The 25,836-nt window shown below is 34.9% G+C and overlaps 2 protein-coding genes, 2 long non-coding RNA genes and 1 pseudogene across 4 annotated transcripts; all 5 read left to right on the top strand.

Annotated features, from left to right (window-relative positions):
- Positions 1-375: 375 nt before the first annotated feature.
- Positions 376-2,342, top strand: LOC140977553 (uncharacterized). The gene is made up of 3 exons (XR_012175425.1): positions 376-612; positions 1,212-1,260; positions 1,592-2,342. It is a non-coding gene; the product is annotated as an uncharacterized lncRNA (long non-coding RNA).
- A 3,550-nt stretch (positions 2,343-5,892) lies between these two features.
- Positions 5,893-7,950, top strand: LOC140976779 (uncharacterized). Its single transcript, XR_012175315.1, has 3 exons — positions 5,893-6,860; positions 6,941-7,081; positions 7,848-7,950. It is a non-coding gene; the product is annotated as an uncharacterized lncRNA (long non-coding RNA).
- A 205-nt stretch (positions 7,951-8,155) lies between these two features.
- Positions 8,156-8,838, top strand: LOC140977707 (uncharacterized). The gene is made up of 2 exons (XM_073442453.1): positions 8,156-8,620; positions 8,737-8,838. Exons 1-2 carry the CDS (start codon positions 8,156-8,158, stop codon positions 8,836-8,838), a joined length of 567 nt encoding a protein of 188 aa, XP_073298554.1.
- Positions 8,839-12,666: 3,828 nt separating this feature from the next.
- LOC140976778 (UDP-glycosyltransferase TURAN-like) lies at positions 12,667-16,588 on the top strand (annotated as a pseudogene).
- A 1,013-nt stretch (positions 16,589-17,601) lies between these two features.
- LOC140976780 (acyl-coenzyme A oxidase 3, peroxisomal-like) lies at positions 17,602-24,084 on the top strand. The gene is made up of 13 exons (XM_073441082.1): positions 17,602-18,194; positions 18,718-18,835; positions 18,947-19,054; positions 19,164-19,336; positions 19,418-19,517; positions 21,326-21,400; positions 21,522-21,652; positions 21,967-22,102; positions 22,180-22,299; positions 22,419-22,565; positions 22,645-22,749; positions 22,846-22,947; positions 23,663-24,084. Exons 1-13 carry the CDS (start codon positions 17,728-17,730, stop codon positions 23,912-23,914), a joined length of 2,034 nt encoding a protein of 677 aa, XP_073297183.1. The 5' UTR covers positions 17,602-17,727; the 3' UTR covers positions 23,915-24,084.
- The last annotated feature ends 1,752 nt before the right edge of the window (positions 24,085-25,836 follow it).

Below are 25,836 nucleotides of genomic sequence, written 5' to 3' on the forward strand. Positions count from 1 at the left end.
ACGATGACATTATTTTAAAAAGTTGAAAAACATTATATTATATAAAACATTATATTTTATTTAATATGATATAGAGTAAGTGTAACGTCTTGTAATTAATTATCCGGTAATTTGGTATAATTAGAATAATTATTGAGTTATAAATTAAAATAATTATTTATGTCAAATAAATTCAAGAAGTGTGTTAAAAATATGTATCTTAGAATATCGGAGAATTTAACGATATAAAATACATATAGAGTTTAAATAACACACGAGAGCAAAATAAATACAGACCGAGATAGATGGGCTTGAGTTACTATTTTACTAACCAAATACATAATATATACATATACATATACACCACTTACCTTGATGAGAGAGAAGGAAGTAAAGGTAAAAGAAAAGAAAGAAACTTCCCCAAACCCAAATTTTCGCATCCCTTGGAGCAGCTGCGGGAAAGTGGCGATATCTCTTCCGTCCGGCGTCCAAATCTCAATCGGTCTGAAGGGGTGTCTTCCTAACATCCTAGGCTTCGATTCAAGTCAAAAATCGCGAAGTTTGAGCAAGGATTCGGTAGATCGAAGCTGCTGTACGGGTGCTCTGTTTCTGCGCGAATTCTTCCAGTTTTGGGTGAGAGTTCTTTGGGTTGCTACGATTTTTGTAATTTGAATTTGTAGAAATGACCTAAAAAGAACTTGTAGCTCTGTTTGTTAGCTTTCTTTATCCGCTAGAATCATCAAATTTGGATGAGAAACGGAATTGATATGATTTTTCTACCAAAATGTGTCAAATCGAATTCTGAAACTGTGTTGTGCAGGACACCTACTGTAATTTGAGTTTTTGTGAATTATGCGCTCAGATTCTGGACTTGTAATTCAAAAGAAAGTTGTAGAGCTATGTGTTTTCTTCGTAATGATATAAGATTCGTTAAATTCCATTAAGAATTGAGATAGTTATGCTCATTTTGCCAAAACTGCTCAGTACGCGATTTTGTCCGAAAATCTGTTGAGTAGCAGTGTGTTCTTAAAATTCTGAGAATAATCTATTGAGATTCTGAAGATGGTTTTAATTGGAGAAAGTTAGATATTCAAGTTATATTTCATTTTCAATTGGCAGATTTTGATTTGGGTCAAAAATGAATTAGATACGAATTTTATGCTATTTTGAGCCAAATTGGACATTGGTATGGAATGTAGTTTTCATGATCAGCTTATTGTTGTTTTGTTTAGGCCGAGGGTCTTGAAGTGAAGTTGTTATTGGATTGTCAAGTTGGTATAGGTATGTTACAGCTCGGTAACATACGCCGGTAAAACATAAATCATGTTTAATTGTCATTCTGTGTTACACTGATCGTGTTTATGATTTGTTGACTGTTGTAAGTTGTTAAATGCATTCGTTGTGATATATGCTTATTATTGTGACATATTATTGACAGTTAGCATAGGGCATACTGTTATGACATTCATGTTGAGCCCTATCGTTCTTGTTAGCCCGTTGTTGATATCTATTTTTAGCTGGCATTGTTGTTTATCTCGGGATCATAGTGTGGCTGATAGGCCTTTACACATGAGACCGTAGATGTGATTGAACAATTTCGTGGTTAGTGCAGCCTTTTGAGGTGAGCGCTGTGATTGTGTCATCTAGTTCGTTCTGTTGTGCCATCCTGTTATAGCGTATCAGCTGTATGGAGGCCGAGTCAGGGGTGTTATTCAGCACAGCTTGGCATACCTCGCATACTTGACAGGGCGGTTTAGCTGCATGACGATGTAGCTCCCCTATGTTGTTGCTCGAGCATTATTCCAGTTGTTATCGTACCGTTTGTTGGCTCCTGTTATCCCGATTATTCGTTGAGCCTTTCATGTATTGCATATTCCATTTTATTATATGATTATGCATGATTTATGATTATTGTTGTTATTGTTGAACTGTTTCATACCAGAATCCTAACCTCAGTTGTTTGCTGGGGGGCTGCTGTGGTTGCTATTGGGCACCATGGTAGATCTCCCGAATCGTTTTGCAGCATCAGGCCGAGTTTCTGCCAGTGGAGCTCGGGATTGAGGTTGGATTGCTTGGTTCTGTTCAGTGGAGTCTCCCAGTTAGTCTATATGTATGTCTTGAGTTGTTTCAGTCTTGTATTGTAGTTTATTTGCCGGGGAGATGCCCCGTGTATCTGTAGTAGTATTTGGTTGTTTTTGTGATGTTCTGAGTTGACTCTGTGATATTTATGATATGGTGAGTATTTGGTAAGTTTTAATTTCTGCTTCGTCCTGGCCAGTGCGGCTATAGGTTGTTTAACTTCGGTTTTTGTTTTATTGACTCTAGTTGGAGTATATTTTGATATAAACTGCTGCTTGAGTTTTCGGGATGTCCTACTTACGGGGAGGTTATGCCGAAATTTTTCTAGGCCCTGAGGTCCGTTTTAATGCATTTTAAACCTTTTTCCGCTACAGTTTTAAATCAAACCATTATTGTTTGATCATTATTTGTCGTTAGAGTAAATGGGCCTCACAGTATTGATAACTAAATATATCACATTTGTGATTAAAAAAAGAGGGGTAATTTGACAATTTCGAAAATATGGGTGAATTTCTAAGTAGTTTGTGAATTTATACATAAAAAGGGTAATATTGCATTTTTGTCATAAAAAGAAGTGGAAATTGGTGATTCTGGAAAAAGGGGTGACTGGACGAGAGCTGTCATACCAACCTATTGAAATTCTCTCTATTATACTGAAACAGAGCATAAATAGAGATATTATTAAATAAAATAGTTTTAAAAATAAATAATTTTGATATTTTTAAGTACATAAAAGAATAGATAGAGATATTATTAAATATAATATTATTTAAAATGATTTATTTGATATTTTTAAGTGCATAGAAGTTACATAATGGTTTTTAAACAAATAAATAATTATGCAAAAGTATATAATGGTCTTAACCATAAGAGTAGGTCTCTTGTGAGACGGTCTCACGAATCTTTATCTGTGAGACGGGTCAAACCTACCGATATTCACAATAAAAAGTAATAATCTTAGCATAAAAAGTAATACTTTTTCATGGATGACCCAAATAAGATATCAGTCTCACAAAATACAACTCGTGAGACCGTCTCACACAAATTTTTGCCTAACTTATAAATATTCATATTGGTTCACGTATCTTTCAAATGACACATCATTTTTATTTCTCTCTTTCTGCACATTTTGAGTTAATTAATATGTTAATTAATATCTTTCAAATCACAACTAATTGTTATTGTTAAGATTGAAACTTGGACCTAACTCAACCCCAAAAGCTAGCTCAAGAGGGGAGGATTGCCCAAGTCCATATATGCAAGTCTCAGGTATTTTATCCAACCGATGTGGGACAACTAACACACCCCCCTCACGCCCAGGAATGAACATTTGGAGCGTGAAGTTTGTAAATGACCCAACTATAGGCAGAACGGGTGGTACAACACATAACGATGGAACATGAGCTCTGATACCATGTTAAGATTGAAACTTGGACCTAACTCAACCCCAAAAGCTAGCTCAAGAGGGGAGGATTGTCCAAGTCCATATATGCAAGTCTCAGGTATTTTATCCAACCGATGTGGGACAACTAACAGTTATTAATATGTAAAATAATTAGAGTTAATTAATCAGTTTAAAATTTTCGCGAGCTCAAAATAATTTATTGGACGTAATTCTGATATGAATTATATGCACATTTCAAGTTTGTGTCAAACTTCAAGGAAAATTTTACCTCAACTTATTTCTCAATTATCCTCAAAAGGGTTCTTCAAAGGCGCTAGGGGCGGAGCCAAGATCATGGTTTAGTGTAGACAACAATATATTATAATCAAAAAAGCAAAAAAAAAAAAAGAGCACTGCTTAATCAACAACTAGAAATAAAGTGGAGGACCGAGTGTTAGTCGCTTTACCAAAAGTTATAGCTGGTGGTAATTGTGCAATTCAAATCTTTTAAACCGCACAGCAGCTCAAGCACCACGGTTCGATCTTCTACCAAGCAGGTACAATTATTGCATCCAACAATCTCCCTCCCAATAATTGTATTCCTTGCAATCAATGAGAATTGAACCCGTGACCTTGGCTCTGATACCAATTGTAGGACCGAGTGCTTGCCGCTTTACCAAAAATCATCGAAGCTCGAGCATACACACCGTTTTTAGTCAAATATAAGAAAATATCCATATGATAATATCGACAAATCGCCATCAAATCCCGAATCTCAATCAATCAATCATAAGAGTCATAATTTACTATGTCTTTATGAGTCACTTAATGACAAATCACAAATATAACATCGTGATCATAATCCAATAATCAATACCAAAATCCAATAATATCTATGTATACAATGATCATAACTCAACATCCATGTCATATATCAATGTGTTTATAAAATAATATGTTTTAACAAAATATTTATTTTATTCATCGATATAGCAATCATGAATGTCATGTATGACACATTAAATCAAGTAAGGCATATTGACATATAATTTCACACAAATCAATCAATCATATATCAAATGATACAGATACATGTCGTATGTTACTCGTTCGAAACAATTTTTTTTTACTCCAGATGTTGATACTAATTGATCAACTAAGAAAACATTCAAGTCTAGCCACAATCGTGTATTCAAATTTATGAATTCCTTTTATACAGTTTCGTTATTAATTATATCGTCATTAATTATAAATAACTTGTTTATACTCATTAGACAAATTACTTCATTTAATATATCATATTAGAACAGGACAATTAAAATCATGTCCTATTTATATGGTACAATGCGACATATCACTACAAGAAAAACAACATTCAATAACGCACCAACGACAACGGTTTTTACAATTAAAATCATGTTCTATTTGTCGTTGTCTTTGACCCCCAAAAGACAACGGTTTTTATAAAACCGTTGTTTTTGAGCTTTTTTTAGGGTTTTTTGGACAATCGACAACGGTTTTAGAAAACCGTTGTCGATTAACGTGTTTTTTGGACAAAGAACCCATATTTAGCGACGGTTTTGCTTAAACCGTCGTTAATTTTAGCGACGGTTTGGCTTAAAACCGTCACTAAATTTAGCGACGGTTTTACTTAAAACCGTCGCATGTTTTAAATTAGCGACAATTTTTCTAAAATTTGTTGGACCTACGATAGAAATATTCTACTGTCAATGGTGGAGGATAGTCGCCGGAGTGCAATGCCGAAAGAGGAGAATCGCCAGAGAAGAGAACATAGATATTGATGGTGAGTGTGGAAGGAAAACATGATCCTGGATGGTTAATTAATGTAAAATGGTTAATACAAGAAAAAAATTTAAAACTTCAGGGCTTAATGTATCGTTTAATCTCGACGAACTAGCTCTCGAATCATCTCTTGCACACACATAAATATTGAGCTAAAATCTGGAAAAAAATCGAAAATTTCGAAAAAATATAGTCAACCACCAAACTTTGAAAAATATCTCAAACAGATAGGTCAAAAAGGAAAAATTTCTCATGCATGTATTTCAACAAATATTTGGAAAAAAAACTCTAATATGCATAAACAAAGCTCAAACGATCTCAAATATGCAAAACGATCGAAGCTCAAATGTATACATTAACATGTCGTCGATCCAAGACTAAATTATTTACAGGTCGTTGATTGAAGATCTTCTCATGCATGTTTTCCTCCTTCATTTGTCGTTCACAGATCCAAAACGAAGCTCATGATCTGGTTTTTATTATTAATGAGATTAAATTATTTAATGGTAGGGAAATGAATTTTTATTATGTATTAGACATATTTAGAAGTTTGCCTTACCGATTTAGAAGAAAAAACCTAGGGTGTATGTACTTACTATGACGTTTTAGTTTTATTATAATTTAGAAGAAATCATTCTTCAAATAATTTCCACAAGTACTCACAAATTCTCATATCGTGATTTTGCCATTTGGCTTCAAGTCGGCACGACTGAGAAAATGGATGGTGTCCATGTTCTATTGTATTGTCAAAGCTCCTTTTATTTTTTGGTCAAATTTTATTAATGTTTTTAAAATATCAGGAGCACAAGTTGGGGTGAAGTAGGTTCTTGTACTCCGAAGAGCTGGATTCAACTCCTGCGTGAACATAGAAAGATGAAATATTGAAACATGGATGATCTTTGTTTGCCATCAAAATGTTTATTGGTTCAATTTGGTTCCAAAATAAGAAAATTATTATTTGCTTAATTATTTATTTTATGTTGTATGGATTTGTTTAGGCTCTCACAATCCTTCTCATTGCGGTGAGTAACTAATATCTTTCTTGGAGCTAGGTTTGTTTGGCTGGACTGGAAAATGGAAAGTTTAGTTCTCTGGGTGGCTCGTTGCATGCTTGTTTTCTGCGCTGCTTTTCTACACCACCTTCTAGATTTTAGATAGTTCCACGAGAATTTGATTTTAGTGTCATGATTTGCAGTTTTTGGCCAGGCATCATTTTCATTCATGTTGCTCCTCGAGTAAGTAAAAAGTTATCCGGTCTAGTAAACAAAAAGATTCAATTTAAATTGCTTGTACAATTTAGTTTAGACTTATATCTATTAGGCATAACCAGTTGTCATTCTTACTCTTAAGTTATCGGGCTATGCTTTTGAATTGAGTAAAAATTCATAATTGTTGAACTACCATATTTAAAACATGTTGGATGGGTCGGTATTTTTTCAAGTGTAAATCTCTAAAAATGAGTGTATCACATGAACCCATAAATCATATTGCATTTACTTAAACATATTTTTTCCTAGTTTTAATTTGTTTACTGATTGACGGGTTCATCCTTTGGATAGGTTCGGTTCCCCACACTTCATTGTTAGAGAACAAATCAATCCATATTCATAAAATGGTACAATTAAGTACATTGTTTCTAGACTAAATTTTCATTGAAATGGATGGTCATTGACAATACTTTATTGCTTTTCACAGACACAATGGTCAACAGTTCCTCAAACTTTTCCAAAGATTCTTCGTCCCCTGATACTTATTCTGAAGCCTATTATTCAATTTCTCATGCTGCTGTGGTATCTTTGTATAAAGATACCAGCCCCTTACGTTTTCATTGTGCAGGTGAGCTATGTCTTTTGTGTATGCAGTCCTTATTTTCTTTACTACTGATGGCAGGATGAGGTGTACTGAGTAGATTGGTGTGCATTTCAATAATGAAAAAATGAAAATGTTCGAGGCTAACTAGTCTGTTGCTTGACATGACTGTAGAGGGTTCAAGATTTTCCTATTTGAAATTTCTTGCAATTTTGGAGAGGTAAAGGATGGACGTTTGTCAATTATTGGTTTATGGTGGACACTATTTTTTTGCTTTTGCTAAAATATTCAATTATTTCTTCCATTCGTTTGACATTGCTGTTATAGAAATGAAAATCAATATGAAAAAGCATATTATACGCCTATATGTGTATTCTTTCGGCTTCTTGAGAGTTTTGTTACTTTACTGGGAACTATAGTTCTGTGTTGGATGGTTTGGCCACTGGCATAATAATCTTACTGGTCCGTGGCTTCATGGCCTGATGATGTTTGCTGGAGGTCTACTTGAATGTCAAATTATTATTCTGTTATCTATATTGTTGTGACTGGCATAGTAATCTGTTACTGGTCCCTGTTATCATGGACTGATGATGTTTGCTGGAGGTCCACTTGATTGTCAAATTATTATTCTGTTTCTTATGTTGTTGTGATAGCCATAATAATCTGTTACTGTTCCTGGACATCATGACCTGATTTCGTTCGCTGGAGGTCTACTTGAATGTCAAATTATTTTTCTTGTATTCATATTGTGCAAATATGTTCAAAAATCATGATCTGTACATTTTTGCTGCAGAATCCACCTTCAGTTCCTACGCTAGTGGTTGTGAAGTAGGCTAGCTGGTTGAGACATTCCACATTCATTGTGGATTGGCATAATTTTGGATACACACTACTTGTACAGAAACTTCTTGAACACAATTTTCTTTGATGAAATAATTTTTCTGCTTCTCACATATTGTTGGGAGCTACTTCTCTCGAGTGTATGTGTGCACTCTAACATGGTATCAGAGCTCGTTTCTTCCGCAAATTGATTCATCTACAGTGCAGCGGTTGCGTTCTTCTGCAATTTATCGGTGAATTTCTTTCTCTATTGATGCGAGAATGACAAATACTTTAAATTTCAGCTTCAATGATCCTCTATATTTGCATCCCTCCGATGCGCTAGGTGTTTCTCTTGTGCTTGATCCATTAATTGGCACTGACAATTATGGAGTTTGGCACCGTGCGATGAAGCTAGCTTTGCACGCGAAGAACAAAGTCGTATTTGTTACTGGTGACTGTAAACGACCTGCTGCGGACTCGCCGACTCTATATCAATGGGAGAGATGTAATGCTGTAGTTCTCTCTTGGCTTTTGTCTTCCGTTTCCAGAGAAATTTATTATGGGCTGGTTTATTCGACCGATGCTTCAAGTGTTTGGGCAGATCTCAAAGAGCGGTTTGATAAAATTTGTGGTTCAAGGATCTATACTCTTCACCGAGAGATTGTCCATTTTTCTCAAGGCTCTTCCACAATCTCTGTCTATTTCAGTAAACTCCGGCAGCTGTGGGATGAATATGCCTCTTTGGTGATTTTACCATCCTGTGCGTGTCCAACATCGACGGAATATGTTAAGCATGATCAACATCAACGTTTAATTCAGTTTCTTATGGGTTTGAATGAGAGTTATGGTGCTATTCGCAGCCAGATACTTTTAATGGATCCACTTCCTTCGGTGAATCAAGCTTATTCGCTTGTTTGTCAAAAGAAAACTCGTCGCAATGCTCTTGCTTCACATCCGATTGATGATGCTCCAATCACATCGTTCTATTCAAATTCTAAACGATTTGATAATGTCAAGTGTGATAATTGCAATCTACCAGGCCATACTATCAATCATTGTTTTCGCTTGATTGGTTATCCTCTCGGACACAAACTGGATAAAAAGTTTCCTCAAGTGAAGAGCTCTGAATCAGCTCATCACACGTCTAAGGTTCCTGTTAGTAATTCATCAGTTTCACAGGCACCTTCTACTGAATCTGGCTCAGTGACTTCTCCTGGTGTCATGTTTACACCTTCTCAGTATGACCAGATCTTACGTTTGCTTGCAGCTTCACCTGCATCCAATGATGTTACAGCAAATTTGGCAGGTAATATCACTAGCTTGATGTCTATTTCTGAAGCTAATGATTGGATTCGGGACACTGGTGCGAATACTCATATTACAGGAACTTCTAATGGTTTGCAAGATTCACAAACATGTCCTCTACCTACTGGATCTGTTCGTCTACCAAATGGAATATCTGCGCCCATTTTATCTCGTGGCTCAGTGCACTTATCCACCTCTTGCACTTTGTCAAATGTCCTTCATGTTCCTGATTTCAATTTTAACCTTTTATCCATATCCCAATTTACCAAAGACAATAACTGTTGTGTCACTTTCTATCCCACATTTTGTGTGTTTCAGGAACTCTTGACTGGGAAGATCACGGGGATTGGTAAACTCAAGCATGGATTATACTATCTTGTTAGAACACCTTCGAACAGAATTAGATCAAACCAGTGTCTTTCTTCTTCTTGTTTTCGCAATAATGGGTTATCTCCATATTCACCAACATGTAATGTTTCTGCTTATGCTAACAATGATATTGATATATGGCATCAACGTTTTGGTCACATGTCTGTGTCAAGATTATTTTGTCTGCCTTTTATCAAACAAAAAAATCTTACCAAGCATTGTTCCATTTGTCCACTGTCAAAGCAAACACGGACTTCTTTTCCTATAAGTGATCGTGCTATATCCCCTCATACATTTTATCTTATTCATATGGATATTTGGGGTCCATATCGCACACCAACTCACGATTTTTCCTTACCATTGTCGATGATTTTTCTCGATGTACTTGGGTTTTCTTGATGCATTCTAAATCAGATACACTTCAAATCCTAAAACATTTCTTTGTTTTTGTGTCTACGCATTTCCAGAAACATGTCCAGACCATTCGAACCGATAATGCATCTGATTTCTTTAACCATGAATGTAAAATGCTTTTCCAGTCCCTTGGTATTGTGCATCAGAGTTCATGTCCATATACACCTCAACAAAATGGGCTAGTCGAGCGTAAACACCGTCATATTCTCAATGTTGCACGAGCTCTTAAGTTTCAAAGTTCACTTCCTACTATATACTGGGGAGAATGTGTGCTTCATGCAGCTTTTTTGATCAATCGTACTCCCACTCCATTATTGTCGAATAAAACTCCTTTCGAAGTTTTATTCAACAAAGTTCCTTCCTATACTCAACTTAAGGTCTTTGGGTGTCTATGCTATGCCTCTAATCCCAAACCTATTGATAAATTTGATGTCCGGGCTAAACCTTATGTTTTTCTTGGTTTTCCTCCTCATCAAAAAGGTTTTAAATTGCTTGATCTAACTACCAAACAATTTTTTGTGTCTCGTAACGTGGTTTTTCATGAAGACACCTTCCCATTTGCTTCTTTCCAACCAGCTTTGTCCTTATTTCCTCAACCCCCATTATTTGATTTCGATGAGGACCATTTTCCATTGCTGAATAACTCTTTCCCAGCTTCTCCTTCCCAGTCACAATCTGCAGCTGCTCCATCTTCAACTCAGATTGTTCCTTCTCGTCATTCATCTAGCCAGTCTCGTCCCTCAATTTGGACCAGAGATTATGTTTGTTCTGCCACTTCTACTCCCTATCCTATTTCACATTCCTTTACTTATGATCATCTCTCACCTACATATCAATCCTTTCTTGCTTCTATATCTCAAGTATCTGAACCAAAGTCATTCAAAGAGGCCTCCTCTGATCCTAAATGGTGTGAGGCCATGGCTGTGTAAATTGCAGCCTTAGAGGCCAATAATACTTGGGTGCTGGTACTACTTCCTCCGGATAAGAAAGCCATTGGTTGTCGTTGGGTCTATAAGATCAAAAATAATGCGGATGGAAGTGTCAATAAGTATAAAGTCCGGCTTGTTGCTAAGGGCTATACTCAAGAATATGGTGTTGCTTATCATGATACATTTTCCCCCGTAGCTAAGATTGTCACGGTTCGGTGCTTGTTGTCTCTTGCTACTGCACGAAACTGGCCTTTTTTTCAAATAGATGTTTCCAATGCTTTCTTACAAGGTGATTTAAATGAAGAGATATATATATGAATGTTCCTCCTGGTTTTGCACGTCCTAAATCCAACAATGTTTGTAAGCTGCTGAAATCTCTTTATGGTTTAAAACAAGTCTCTCGACAATGGAATGCTAAATTTTGCTCTGTTATTCTACAGCATGGTTTTGTTCAATATGTCCATGATCACTCTTTGTTTGTGAAGCGACATGATGTGCATATCACTATTCTCTTGGTTTATGTGGATGATATTGTTATCACCGGCAGTGATCTTTCTTCGATTTCTGCATTGAAAGCTTATCTTCATGATCATTTTGATATTCGAGATTTAGGCTTTTTGAAATATTTTTTGGGGATTGAGATTGCTCGATCTAAGCGTGGTTTATGTTTGAATCAACGTAAGTATGCTCTAGAACTAATTTCTGAGGCTGGTCTTTCTGGTTGCAAGCCGTTTGCCACACCCATGGAGCAACACTTAAAGTTAACCAAACCGAGTTTGATGCAACTTTTAACTCTGAATCTGCTATACCTGATCTGCCTTTGACAGACCCTTCTGTATATCAGAGATTGATTGGTCGGCTTATCCACCTTACTCTTACCCGACCTGATATTTGTTATGTGGTACAACATCTGAGTCAGTTTATGCAGGCTCCTAAGGCTTCTCATCTGCATGCTGTTCACCGTGTTCTTGCTTACATAAAAAAGTCTCCTGGTTCAGGCATTTTGTTATCAGCTTCTTGTGACTTGCAGCTGCATGCTTATTGCGATTCCGATTGGGCCTCTTGTCCAATGAGTCGCAAATCCATCACTGGTTACTTCATCTCCCTTGGCTCTTCTCCCATTTCATGGAAAACGAAGAAACAAAACAATGTCTCTCGATCATCTGCCGAGGCCGAGTATCGTTCCATGGCTTCTGTAGCTTGTGAAATTGTGTGGTTGCGTGGTGTTTTTTCTGATATGGGTTTACAATTTGCTCATCCTACAGTTCTGCATTGTGACAATCAAGCTGCCCTTCACATCACAGCTAATCCCTTGTTCCATGAACGGACGAAACATATTGATATTGATTGTCATTTTATCCGGGAGAAGATTCGAGACAAGCTCATTACCACTATTCATATTTCTACTCATTGTCAGCATGCCGATATTTTTACGAAGGCGTTGAATGCAGAGCAGCATTGTTTTCTACTCTCCAAGCTTGGAATGTTCAACCTTCTTCAAGCTTGAGGGGGGATGTTATTAGTATACACTTCAATCTGCTTAATTGTCACTTAGTTAGTCTGTTAGCCTAACTGTTAGTAGTTAGGAAAGTTAATGACGGATATATAAATACTTGTACTTGAACACAATTTTCTTTGATGAAATAATTTTTCTGCTTCTCACATATTGTTGGGAGCTACTTCTCTCGAGTGTATGTGTGCACTCTAACATATATCAATGGTAAAATATCATTGTGTTTTCATTAAATGGAATTTCTGGCCTTGTTTGTAGACTGAATATCTGATTATTCCTAGGATAGAGAAGCACTTTGGCAAGATGGCCCATGGTTCTTTGTGTGTGACTAGAGCTATGGAACATGAATTGGCTCAGAACTGGGGTATAAAGTAAGAGCACGATATGTTAAATCCGCCGTGCATTGTAACCTGCTGGCATTTCATTTGTTATTAGCCATTTTAGCCTCATTATTGTATTGTAGGGCCACAGTTTTGTATGATCAACCTCCTGAATTTTTCCGGCCAGCTTTGCTTGAGGAGAGGCATGATGTGAGTCTATTGTCATCACAAGCTTCAAGAATACATTGAATCAGCAAACCTAGGTGTCTGCTATGATCTAGTTATTTTGCAGGATTAGTAAAAGCCTCAATCAGCCATATGGCCTCCGAGATTGCATAGTTAGTGGTACAGGAGGGAAACATTAGTGTTTGTAATTCAATTCTTAAATTAATGTCAAGAGTGTTCTTACTAGTTTTAATCAGACATTCACATATATGGCAGGATCAGCAGGACCAGATAGCAATTATCTTAATACGGCTCCATTTACAACTCAGATTGACAGTGATATTTCCTTGAAGGAAAACAGACCTGCTCTAATTGTTAGTATTACAAGCTGGTTAGATCATATCCATTAAATGTTTGCCGTTTTAATTTACTTGAACTTTCCTTCAATCCCCTACCTTTTTCATTATTTTTACACGTCAGAAAATTTAGACTCTGATACATGTTTGTTTTTCACGATAATTACCAGAATCATTAGAATGGAAAATGATGAGCATATATTTCATAGCAACATGATTCGATATTATTTGACGACTTTTTAGGACTCCGGATGAAGATTTTAGTATTCTTCTGGAAGCTGCTGTTATGTATGATAGGCGAGTTGCAGCACTATTAAATGAGGACGACTCAATTGGAGATGAAACTGTTTGGGAAGAAATTCATTCTGGAAAGTGATTCGCTTACCCTAGGTTGTTGTTTATCATCACTGGTAACGATAGTTTTTATGCATATGCTTCTCTTTCATATCTATCAAAATTTTCAGAGTCATTACAATAAATTTTAATAACCTATTTTAGGATTGAATACTTTTAAATACACGTAGGTAAAGGACCTGAAAAGGAAAAGTATGAGAAAAAACTAAAGAAACTTAGTCTCAAACGTGTAGCATTCCGTACCATGTGGCTGTCTGCAGAGGATTACGCGTTGCTTCTTGGTAGGAATTATATCTAAGTTGTTAATATGTTGTCTTCCACCAGAACAGTTTTATATCTTCCTTTTCTATTTTTGCAGGTTCTGCAGACTTAGGCGTCTGCCTGCACATGTCCTCATCAGGGTTGGATCTACCCATGAAGGTTTACTTGTTTTTTGAACTTATCCATTTTGTAGTAGCGAAGTACCGCTATTTATTAGTCTGACGTCCCTGGTAAAAAAAATTCTTCTTCTTTAAGAAACTTTTCCTTTTACATTTTGGGGTAAGTGATCTCATTCGTAGGAATTTTGTTTGCTAGGTTGTGGATATGTTTGGCAGTGGACTGCCAGTCTGTGCTGTTTCTTACTCTTGGTAAGATTCAGTATTTTACTCTTTTGTATTGTTGTGCCACTGCGAATACTATTTATACAAACTGTTTCTGATCTGCGTCAAGCATCAAGGAGCTGGTAGAAACTGGAAAGAATGGCCTCCTTTTCTCGTCATCCTCAGAACTTGCTGATGAACTCATGGTAAGCTTAACAAGTTGTAGAGCATGCAACCATATGTTTGCGCTCTTTCTTCCTTTCTAATGAACCAGCTTATATTCTAAATCGGGGGATACAGAATATCTGTTGATCGTGGTTGTTGATGGCACATGCATATGCTCAAATACAATCATGATATTTTCAAGGGAAATCGCTAAGTCTTTAATAATACCGTCATCTTTTTTCTTTTCTTCTTTCCTCTTTCTCATATTCTCTTCTTTTCTGATTTTCTTTTATTTCACTTCCTTATCTGATATCTAGTTCTTTTTTTCCTTTCTTATGTGCCAAGACGGAACACATGCCCGAGCCCTTATTTTTCTTCCCCTAGCTTTTAGTTGAAATTAGCATATGAATCTGAAAAATTGTGAAATATATGACTGCTAAGATTTACATCTTCTTTGATATTGGAACTCTTGGTTTATATGTGCACTGACTTATTTATAATCTGCTTATATTTCTGAAGTATGCCTTGATTTTACCAACTTTCATGAATATGTGTTGACGCTGAAATTGCAACTCATAAGTGATTCCTGAAAAAGTTTCTGGAATGTGATCCTTAATATTGTTCATTTGTTCTCGATTTTGGTTAAAATCATTAACCTTGTTGATGTTGTCACATATACGCTGAGCTATATTTTTGTGCTTTGAGACGTCTTGAGCTTATAAAAGTATGCCTGTTAATCTTCATCTTAACTTCTCGTTTTGTCGTTTTGTTGTCAATTTCGCCAACTCGGCTTATTGTGATAGAAACCTGGTAACTTTTTTTTGGTGAAGTTTCTCAAACAGATGTTCATGCTCGTATTTTGTTAGATAGGATTGGCCCTCTTAGGTCAGGACTGGTACCTTTTTAAAGACTGCTTTTATTTTGGTTGTTTTAGCCTAGTTTCCCACCTAATGGCCTTTCCTTTGTATCTATTTACTTGTAGGGGTCCAAAACAAAACACCCTATAAAAAATAAATATGTAAAGCCTTTGCATCAGCACTTTTTCTTATGAATATAGACCATCTTACCTGATATTGTGCGTGAACCAATGCTGTCAAGATTGAGACCAAAAGAAGCATTTGGTGTGGAATATGACCAATTCTGTCACATATCATTTTGCAATTCATGAAATACTTTCTGAGGGATTTATCATCGTGGAGAGACCATTTTAGGGAGAGGCAATAACATCAAAGTTACAAACTAAATCATGTGAAAGAAAAGAAGAATGGGTCTTGAAACTTGTTTTGTGGAAGAATTCGTCACTTGCATAATGTAATTAGTTTTACTGCAGAATGGCTGAATTAATGTGTAGGAAATTCCTTAAATTTATGTATCGATCTCTACAGATGCTGTTTGAGGGTTTCCCTGACAGATGTGATCATTTGCAATCGATGAGGAGGAGTTTGATGGATAGGATATCTTCATCTAGGTGGGCAACAGAATGGGAGGAGAATGCCAAGCCCTTGATACATCGGGTAACATTAATTAATTTTTCTCTGCAAGGAAATATAATTGAGCCAGGATCTCAACTAATTCTGATGGTAGCATGAAAAATTTCAGGTTATCTCTGAGAACTCTAGCTGAGCATCCATAAGAAAAGGCTGAATTTTGGAGTTGCAAAAAATATGTGCTTTTACAGGTAGAAATTTGGTTTTTAAGCCTATTATATACACTTGTATTCGATAATAAGAGTTTTCGAGTTGTTTCTTCTGCTTTCTGCTTTTCTTCCTCAATTTGTCTGATAAAATATTCGTTGTTCGAAAAAAATCACACGATTTCTTGAGCCCTATATTGCTCGCTTCTTCCCTATCCATCGAATCATCTTCAAAGATTTCGATGTATCTTCATTTAACAAAATTCTTTACGTTTGCATAGTTTATCAACATGAAGATTTTTATGTGCCCATTATTCAGTTAGACAACCTTAAAAAATATTGTTAAATTTTTTTCAATTACACGTTTTTTTTTTTTTATTCATGAAAAGCTGGTTCTCAACCATTTTCATGTTTGCTTTTTCTCGTTTGAGCAGATCTCCTTTGGTGGCAAAGCAGTTTTGATAGGCCAGAATGGGAAAGGATGATTTATGTTTCGTTCTTTTTCCAATTAGCCTACGGATTCTTTTTTAGGAACAAATTTGAGTTTTATTGCTAATGAATTATATGATGATGGATATTGGTGGTGTATTGAACTTCTTGTTTCTTTCTGAATATTCCCTTTGACATTTAAATTTTTTTATTGATTTCTAATATATAATTCTAAAATAAAATAATTATTGGAAAAAGCAATGGACATATAGAACTCCCACGTCACTATTGATCGTCGATTGGTACTGATAGAACATGTCATCTCAAAGTTATTTATGTCCAACAAGAGTGCTCGTAACATAGCATTTTTTGACCGTGGGAGGTCAGATGTGGAAGTTATTTTTCGGAAGATTTCGATTCATGTTCATCGAACACTGGCTGCTGGATGATGTTCATTTTTTGTCTCCCAGTATTTGGATTTCATTCTTGTAATGTATCTACTTTTTGATATAATCATTTTTTTCGATTATGATTTTTGAACATTGATTATATGATCACTGGGTATGTCCAATGTATTTTATATCCTCTTCATTTATCATCTATGATATTTGTTCATATCAAAAAAAAATTGTGGATTGCCTTCTGGATGTTCATGTAGTGTAATCTCTCTCATGCAGAGTTTTTAAATATATCAGTTATCGAGATACACGCAACGCGTGTGTGTCATGAATATATGAGTTTAATATATTAGACATTCATGATATTACAATGTCATGACACCAAAACATTGTGTACTTAAATCATGAAAGACAATGAATCAACCGCACAAATATTTTAAGCACACAAACGGAAAAGGATGGTTAATATAAATTATAAATAAAAGGGTAGATTGAGAAGAAATAACCGCACAAATATTTCAAGCACACAAATGGAAGGAGATGATTAATATTAATCATAAATAAAAAAAAATAAATTGGAAAAAAGTTGATGTCATCGTCAAAACATTTTTTATTAATCTCTCAACTATTATAAAATATATTATTGATATAAAATAAAATATAATATATATTTGGATTTAAAATATTTACTTAAATTTAAATATAAAAATGGTAAATCGATAAAGTTCAGCTTAGCCGATTTCCTTGACAAAACTTCATCGTATTTATGAGTCGGAAAATGGATATTGACTGTATTTCAATTTATCTTTCTTCCTTGGTCCGCTCGATCACAGATCCCAACGACAAGAAACTTGGCTTACGATACATAGCTTTTTGAATCAATTTCATTCCAATTATCATTCTTTGAATCCCAATTAAGTATGGAAAAAGTGAATTTCAGAACCCGTGTCTTATCCAGACACCTGCAAAACCACAGCCATCTGGGTAGCTCAACCGCCGTTTCCGCCTCACCATGCCTGAGTTACACTCCGCCGGAAGTATACGAGCAACCCTTTTCTTTCGACGTGAATTCAATGAGAAAATTGATGGATGGCCACAATTTGGAGGACAGGGATTGGCTTTTCAACCTCATGGTGCAAAGCAACCTCTTCAATCCGAGGTCGAGGGGAGGAAAAGTCTTTGTTGTGCCGGATTATAATCAAACCATGGAACAGCAGAGGGAGATCACAATGAAGAGAATTCAGTACTTACTGGATCATGGGGTGTTCGAGGGGTGGCTTACTGGAAAAGGCTATGAAGCGGAGATGAGAAAGTTTGCTCTTTTGGAGGTCATTGAGATTTTTGATCACTCTCTCGCTATCAAAGTCGGTGTTCATTTCTTCTTGTGGTATGCTTATCTTTTTCCCCGCGAGCTTTCTCGTTGCTATTTTCATGAGCGATTAGTTTTAGTTCACTGGGTTTTTCTCTTGCTTCAAGATAGTTGTGCATTTGCTTTCGATAGTTTTTAAAAATTTATTCGATCGATTTTAGTGTTAGTCTGCTGATTACCGTAGCTTCAGCCTCCATAAAAATTTGTTTCTTTATGAACTTTTATTTTTTTGTGATGTTAATGATTTGTGAAACTTTGAAGATTGGGTGACCATTCATGTGTGTAAAATCGGGCTAGACACTTGTTTTGATATGTGTAAACGTTTATTGAAATCTTCTGGCGAATCATTAAGCAATGTGAAGGGAAGATTTTTAATGTAGTTGTGTTTGGTTAATCTGTTACAAACGTGTTCTTTTGAGTTGGTACTTTAAATTGTTTGATTGAATTGGATTGGATTCTCTCTCGTCTTTGTATGTATCAAGTTCTTGAAGTAATAATATGGTTTGGTGAACACATGTAAATTGTAATTGTTATTGTTCAGGGGAGGTGCTATCCAGTTTTTTGGGACAAAGCGGCACCATGATAAGTGGTTGAGGGCCACTGAAAATTACCTGATCAAAGGCTGCTTTGCAATGACAGAGTTGGGGCATGGAAGTAATGTATATAAAAGTTCATTTGAAGTTTTATTTACCTTAGAAATTTATTCTATGATTTGAGATCATCTTCTTTTCATGCAATCTTATGCAAGGGTTTTAATTCAATGTTGTCAGGTTCGAGGAATTGAAACTGTAACAACATATGATTCCGGCACGGGAGAATTTGTGATCAACACTCCGTGTGAATCAGCTCAGAAGTATTGGATCGGAGGTGCAGCTAATGTAATAAATTCTTATCTTCCTTTTGGGCAAATGAATGTGTGGTTATTCTTGGAAGTCTTGCTCAAAGAACTGATAGTAACTTATGATTTAATTCTTGAATGTTTTGTAGCATGCGACACATACAGTAGTTTTTTCACAGCTTCACATTGATGGAAACAATCAAGGTGTCCATGCTTTTATCACTCAGATTAGAGATGCAGATGGAAGTATCTGTCCCAATATACGTATCGCTGATTGTGGTCATAAGATTGGTTTGAATGGTGTTGACAATGGACGAATCTGGTATACAGCTACCACTTTTGAATTTGCTAAAAAATTTAATGTTCAAGTTCATCTGAAAGCTTCAGCACTTAATACTTTCAGGTTTGACAATGTTCGTATTCCCAGAGAAAATATATTAAATTCAGTAGCTGATGTTTCTTCGGAAGGAAAATATCTGAGTGCGATACAGGACCCTGACCAGGTTTATTCTTCTTCAAATACCATGTTCTTTCGTTTTTCAACAGAAAAATTGCACAGATAAACTGTTTTATGATTTATTACGGGTTCATATGTACTTTATTTTGTTCTTGGTTTCTTCTTGGATAGAGTTGTGATGTTGCCCCATGGTGGCTTCCTTGGCTTTTGCTAATGTTTCTTCTTGCTCTACAATGATTTTTGAAAAACATGTTGCATCTAACATATTTATAGCTCCTAGCTTTTCACTGGCTGCTATGTCTAATAGCTGTGCGAATACAATACTTTTCGTCCTTTACGTGAGCAACTATCAATTTTAGTTGATAGTAATACTAGAAGAATAGTAATAATAATATATATCAAAAAATTAATATTAATTATAATTATGAAAGGACAGTGATTTTATAATAATAATAATAACAATAAATAGAATAATAATTATTATTATTTAATAATAAATAAATAAAATATAATAATGATAATAATAAAAAATATTAATAAAATTAATCATTTAATAGTAGCCATAATTATGATAATAGCAAATAACCTATGTTGCATGGATACGGGTATGGGCAGGGGTGGAGCCACATGCTTGAGCCCGGGTGGCCCAATTTTTTTAAAAAAAATTTATATGTAAATTTTGGAATAATATGATATTAGTCTGGATAGATCAATTTAAAATATTAAAAGATTTTAGAGTTTAAAATTCTAGCTCGGACAGAGTCATATTTCTGGCTCCGCCACTGGGTATGGGTATCGTATCGAATACGATACGGATACAACAAATTTTGAAAATATAAGACACGATACGACTAGGATACCATAATTATTAAAAAATATATAAATATTATATATAGAAGATTTAGTATTAAAAATTCTAGAGATATAAATATTCATATAAATATATTGTAGAAATATATATACATATTTATGTAAATATATACAATGTACATCTTCAGAGCAGTGATCTAAAAAAGAAAAAAAAAATTCAAACTTTTTTTTGCCGAAACGAGTCCGAAAAACGTGTCCACGGCGTGTTTGACTGGGCAACCCTAAAAAAATCAACGACACGTATTTTGCCGTATCCGCGCGTCGTATCCGTGTCCGATACTTCATAATTTTTTTTAAGGTGTCCGTGCTACATTGCAAATAACAAACAATAATAATACCAATGGTAAAAATATGATAAACATAATAATTATGATATAATAAACAACTTTTACTGAATATTATTTCAAATTTTAAAAAATGATTTTATTCCATTCATTTTTCATTTCGTCTGGTATTAATAGGAATGTAATATACCTAGATTGACATTCTTACTAAAAATTTTGTATGTTAACTTGGTAAATCTGGTAAGGAGGAATATTGCTTTTCTGTAACATCTATTTACCGCTTCAACTTATCTTCCGCATTCTCCCTGCTGGATTCCCTTAGCCAAAACATTTAGCATTGGTACAGCTCTTTAGATAACTTCTATACAACTTGAAACGTTGTTCCTTATCCTTCACGGAACATCTCAGTCCTCGACCCTTATTGATTTAACTTCACCAACTAAGCTCTTTACAGTATGACGGATTTGCTAGAAATCTCTTTGTTGTTTTCTTCTTTGCCGAGTTTTTGCTGGACTTGACTTCTCTACAAATAGAATACGGAATACACAATTACAGCTCAAATGTTTTGTGTCCACAAAAACTTTAATCTAACTGAATTACATGATTAAAAATGAAATTTTGTTGTTTATATGTTCCTCATGTAAATTTTTGCCAAAAGTTTTGTTAATTGCATTGACCTTTTTTTTTAAATTCACTCCAGAGGTTTGGTGCATTCATGGCCCCTTTGACTTCTGGGCGCGTCACTATTGCAGTCAGTGCAATTTACTCAGCAAAGGTGCACAACGCCTGGAGATTTGTGTTGCATTCTTTTTAGTAACTCTGCTTAGAAATATAATATAAGCATGCTATTTTCGCTTCGGAGTTTATGTATTAAGATGGTTATGTTTTCTCGTCAGATTAGCCTAGCTATTGCTATCAGATATTCGTTAACCAGAAGAGCATTTTCTGTTGCACCAAAAGATGATGAAGTTCTTTTGCTTGATTACCCAAGTCATCAGAGACGTCTTCTTCCTCTACTTGCAAAAACGTGAGAATTCCATAAACTAATAGCTTGCTGTTTATTATCATTTATATTTTGGTTAATGCCATTCAAATCATTTGGAAGAATGAAGTTGTTCAGTTTACCACACTTACAAACTTATCAATCATTGGTGTTACTTTCTCTATTAACTTTTCAAGTTTTTGTTTAAGTTGCCACAATTTTTCGGTTGTGCTGTTCCTCTTTTGTGGAAGGGAAAGTGGCAATCTTTTACAAGATATTTATATTTGAGAATTACTACATCTATTAGTTTTCTTATTAAATATTCATCGTCTTACGAGCTGCTCATTCGGGTGTTGCAGATATGCTTCGAGCTTCGCTGCTAACTACTTGAAGCTGCTATACATTAAGAGAACTCCTCAGTTAATTAAAACAATTCACGTTGTCTCTAGTGCATTGAAGGCTATTCTTACATGGCATAACATGCGAACTCTTCAGGTACCATGTATGATTGTAGTTGTGTTTTCAGGTGGTAATAATTTCCCCGCTTACATATTAGGGCTATTTTGATCTAGGAATGTCGCGAGGCATGTGGTGGACAAGGATTGAAGACTGAAAATCGTATCGGCCAACTGAAAGGCGAATATGATGTACAATCTACTTTTGAGGGTGATAACAATGTCCTTATGCAGCAGGTATATGATTTTTTTTTTTAATTGATGTATGGTTTAAAATATTTGAAATATATAGTCTAATTATCAGTTATAACTTTTAGCATCACATCAAAATTCTTATTGAAAAATTGACATTATAGGTTAGCAAAGCACTGCTTGCAGAGTATGTGATGGCTAGAAAGAGAAACAAACCGTATAAAGAATTGGGACTTGGACATATGAATAAATCTTCACCTACAATTCCTTCTCAGCTAACGGGTTCCACCATTCGGAGTGTTCAGTTTCAGGTAAAGTTAAAGCGTGCTATTCCAGTTTCTTCTTCCTTAAGATTTCCTGTTTTTTTTGTATTTATTTCACCCGTAACAGAATGATGTATTCTGCCTGAGAGAGAGAGATCTACTGAACCGCTTTGCTGAAGAAGTCTCTAACTTCCAATCTCAAGGAGAAAGCAAAGAGTATGCCTTTAATGCGGTAATGGCATCGTGAAATATGAATTCGACCAAAATTACTTGCTAAATGTCCTAGTTTATTGCTTTTTGTTCCACTCTTACATTTCATTTTCCTTAGAATTATCAACTCGCGGAAGATTTAGGACGAGCGTTCTCTGACCGGACAATTCTACAGACATGTATAGAGGCAGAGAACAATACAACAGACACCCATCTCAAGGTTTGTGGCAATCTCGACTTTCATTACTTTTATATAATGATACCTGCTATATTTCTTACTTTTCAACTCTTGCAACTACACATAGTATCAGTAGTATGAAATGTGCATCGAGATAGAAAATATTCATTTACTGAAAGATTTGTTTGAGAAAAATCTTGATAGATTCATCCAATCACAAGATATACAAAGCTGTCCTCCTTGTGGCTAGTTCGTTATATTTCTTATTTGAAGCGGTGTGTTCTTATGCATTCATTTCAAATCTTCAGCTTGTATCTTCTACCATATTGGGTTGCGGTCGCCCAAGGGCCATGAGTCAACGGTTTTGTAACATGAACATACTTTGTAGTTGGACATATGATGCATAAAAGAAAAACTACATATAATTTGAAGAATGGACTTGAAATAACACTAGTCTTCGATATATTTCAAATATTTCTCAATTGTCATTATGTTTTTAATTAAACTAACAAATGGTGGATTTGAAATTAACATGATATAAATTCATTCAAACGATCAAATAGATTTGAAATACCTCGGACTCGGAGGGTGTTTGGCAGATCTCATAAGCTCTTATATGAATACCCCAGTGACAACAATCTGACAATAGACAAATACCCTTACTCGAATCAATATTTATACTTGCACGCAGCGCATGCAAATGGAAGATAATATCAAAGAATGTTTCTCTAACTTTGATGTTTTTTCTACATGGCAGAAAATATTGGGACTTATGAGATCAATGTACGTCTCGGTTACATTAGACGAAGATGCTGCATTTCTCCGATATGGTTACTTATCCACAGAGCATGCTGCTACGATTAGGAAGGAAGTTTCGAAACTTTGCAGTGAGATACGACCTTATGCACTCGCCTTGGTCACTGCTTTCGGCATACCTGATGCTTTCTTGAGTCCTGTTGCGTTTGACTGGGTTGCAGCAAATTCTTGGTCTGCGGTTGAGACTAGCTAGCTCGTTCCTATCAAGCTAGCTCGTTCCTATACTTTCTTGATGGTATTTCTTGAAGGAGATATAAGGATGGTGTCAAATAGCTTCAAGGTCCAAGAGGCATTAATGGACTTTATGTTACTATACTGTTTATTTGGAATAAGTAAAGGAATAAAAGACTTCAGTTTTCACGCCTTGCAATGTTTCTATATCTTCTTTTTTTTTTAAATGAAAAAAATTTCATTAAAAGGTAAATTCGGTACTTTTCCTGCAGCTTGCTCAATTTAGTCCAGCCTAAAAATTTTCAAAAATCCTCAAAATCACCCTGGTTCGATAAAAGTTAGATTTGGCTAAGAAAATGGTATCAGAGCCTCGATTGAAAAATTCAAACATATTATATTATTATTATTATTGTGTAACTTAATTTTCTGATAATGATATATTACTAAACATTATGGATCCGAACATATTTTTGAGATTTATTATTTTCAGGTTTTATTCCAATATTTATGAAAATTAAAGGACCACCAGGCAGACCAAGACCCCAACTAAACTTCTCTAACATCTATTTTTGTGTACTTGGACTGGTTGATGCAAATATCATTGTCTAGTTGTTTTACTGACGGTCCAAGAAAGAAAGTTAATTCTCTTATAATGGTCATTTTCAAACTTTTCATGCATTAATTGGGGGAGAATTTCTCAAACAATTTTGGATTAATAGAGCCAAAAGTAATATCATCAACATAGATTTGATTAAGTAGAGTTTCATCTTTGGTGAACTTAAATAAAGTTTTGTATGCGGTTCCAATAACAAAATCGTGATAAATCAAAAACTTAAACAATGTATCATTCCAAGCTCTATGAGCTTTCATTAAACCATATAATGTTTTATCCAATTTAAACACATTATCAAGAAATACATGATTCATAAAATCATATGGTTGTTCAACATATACTTCTTCATTTAATAAACTATTAAAGAAAGCATATTTATCATTCATTTGATATACTTTAAAATCTTTACAGACACCAAATTCAAAGAAGATTCTAAAACCCATTTAGATGCATGCCAATCTGTGTTAATTATTGTGTACTATGAAAAGAAAGAAGACAAAAGACAAGTTGTTTTGTGTTAACAATCACTACGAGTATCTGTTTGATGAAGATCTGACTGTTGAAGGAATTCATTTATATAAAGACATGATTTAAGATTGAAAAAGACTTTTGATGCTCTCACAATATGCCTTGTCAAATATCTCGAGCACTCTTTGTTTATCTATCTTCAAACTGCTCTATAGCACTCACATTGTTCATATCTGATCATTTGAGATCAAATTATGCTGCCTTATCAATTCTAGTTGTTGAAGCTGCCTAATTGAATAAATATATTTGTATTTGTCTGAGTTTATGATTCAATAGACAATTTTGGTTTTTGTTGTATAGAAGATACTAAGAGTTTCAGTTTAGAAATATGATAAGTCTTAAATGAATTGGGTTTGTACAAGTACTTGTGTAAATCAAAGTCTTTTATTTGATTTTTTTTTTTTGAGTGGAAGAAAGGGAGATGTAGAAGGATATTTCCTTCAAACTTCCATTTACCGTGTGTTCTTTATTTTCAGTCATTTAGTTTTTGTATATTTTCATATATTTTTCTGGTATTTGTGTTTAAAAAAATTGTTTAATTGAATATATAACATATCATTATCCAGCCAAACATTTTCCCACTTGAGAAACCATTTTCAATGTTTAGATGCATCTATCTAGTCTATAAATAAACATGAACAACAAATAAGAGTTATGATCAGCTCAAGTTTTTTTAAAAAAAATTAAGAATTTATTCACCCCCATCAAACTCTATCTTCAATACTAACATAATTCTTATTACACCAAAATGAGAAAGCAAAATTGGTGCAAAAACTAACTGATTAAGAAAAAATGATCAATCT

Source organism: Primulina huaijiensis, chromosome 5, assembly GCF_012295235.1.
Source record: "Primulina huaijiensis isolate GDHJ02 chromosome 5, ASM1229523v2, whole genome shotgun sequence".
In the NCBI taxonomy this organism is placed as follows: Eukaryota; Viridiplantae; Streptophyta; class Magnoliopsida; order Lamiales; family Gesneriaceae; genus Primulina; species Primulina huaijiensis.

Excerpts from the sequence above, each read along its gene's own strand:
- LOC140976780 (XM_073441082.1), top strand. The coding sequence starts at position 17,728 with ATGGAAAAAGTGAATTTCAGAACCCGTGTCTTATCCAGACACCTGCAA. Across the intron at positions 18,195-18,717 it reads GGTGTTCATTTCTTCTTGTG|GGGAGGTGCTATCCAGTTTT; the intron begins GTATGCTTATCT and ends GTTATTGTTCAG. Across the intron at positions 22,948-23,662 it reads CAACAGACACCCATCTCAAG|AAAATATTGGGACTTATGAG; the intron begins GTTTGTGGCAAT and ends TCTACATGGCAG.
- LOC140977707 (XM_073442453.1), top strand. The coding sequence starts at position 8,156 with ATGACAAATACTTTAAATTTCAGCTTCAATGATCCTCTATATTTGCAT. Across the intron at positions 8,621-8,736 it reads GGGATGAATATGCCTCTTTG|CCAGATACTTTTAATGGATC; the intron begins GTGATTTTACCA and ends TGCTATTCGCAG.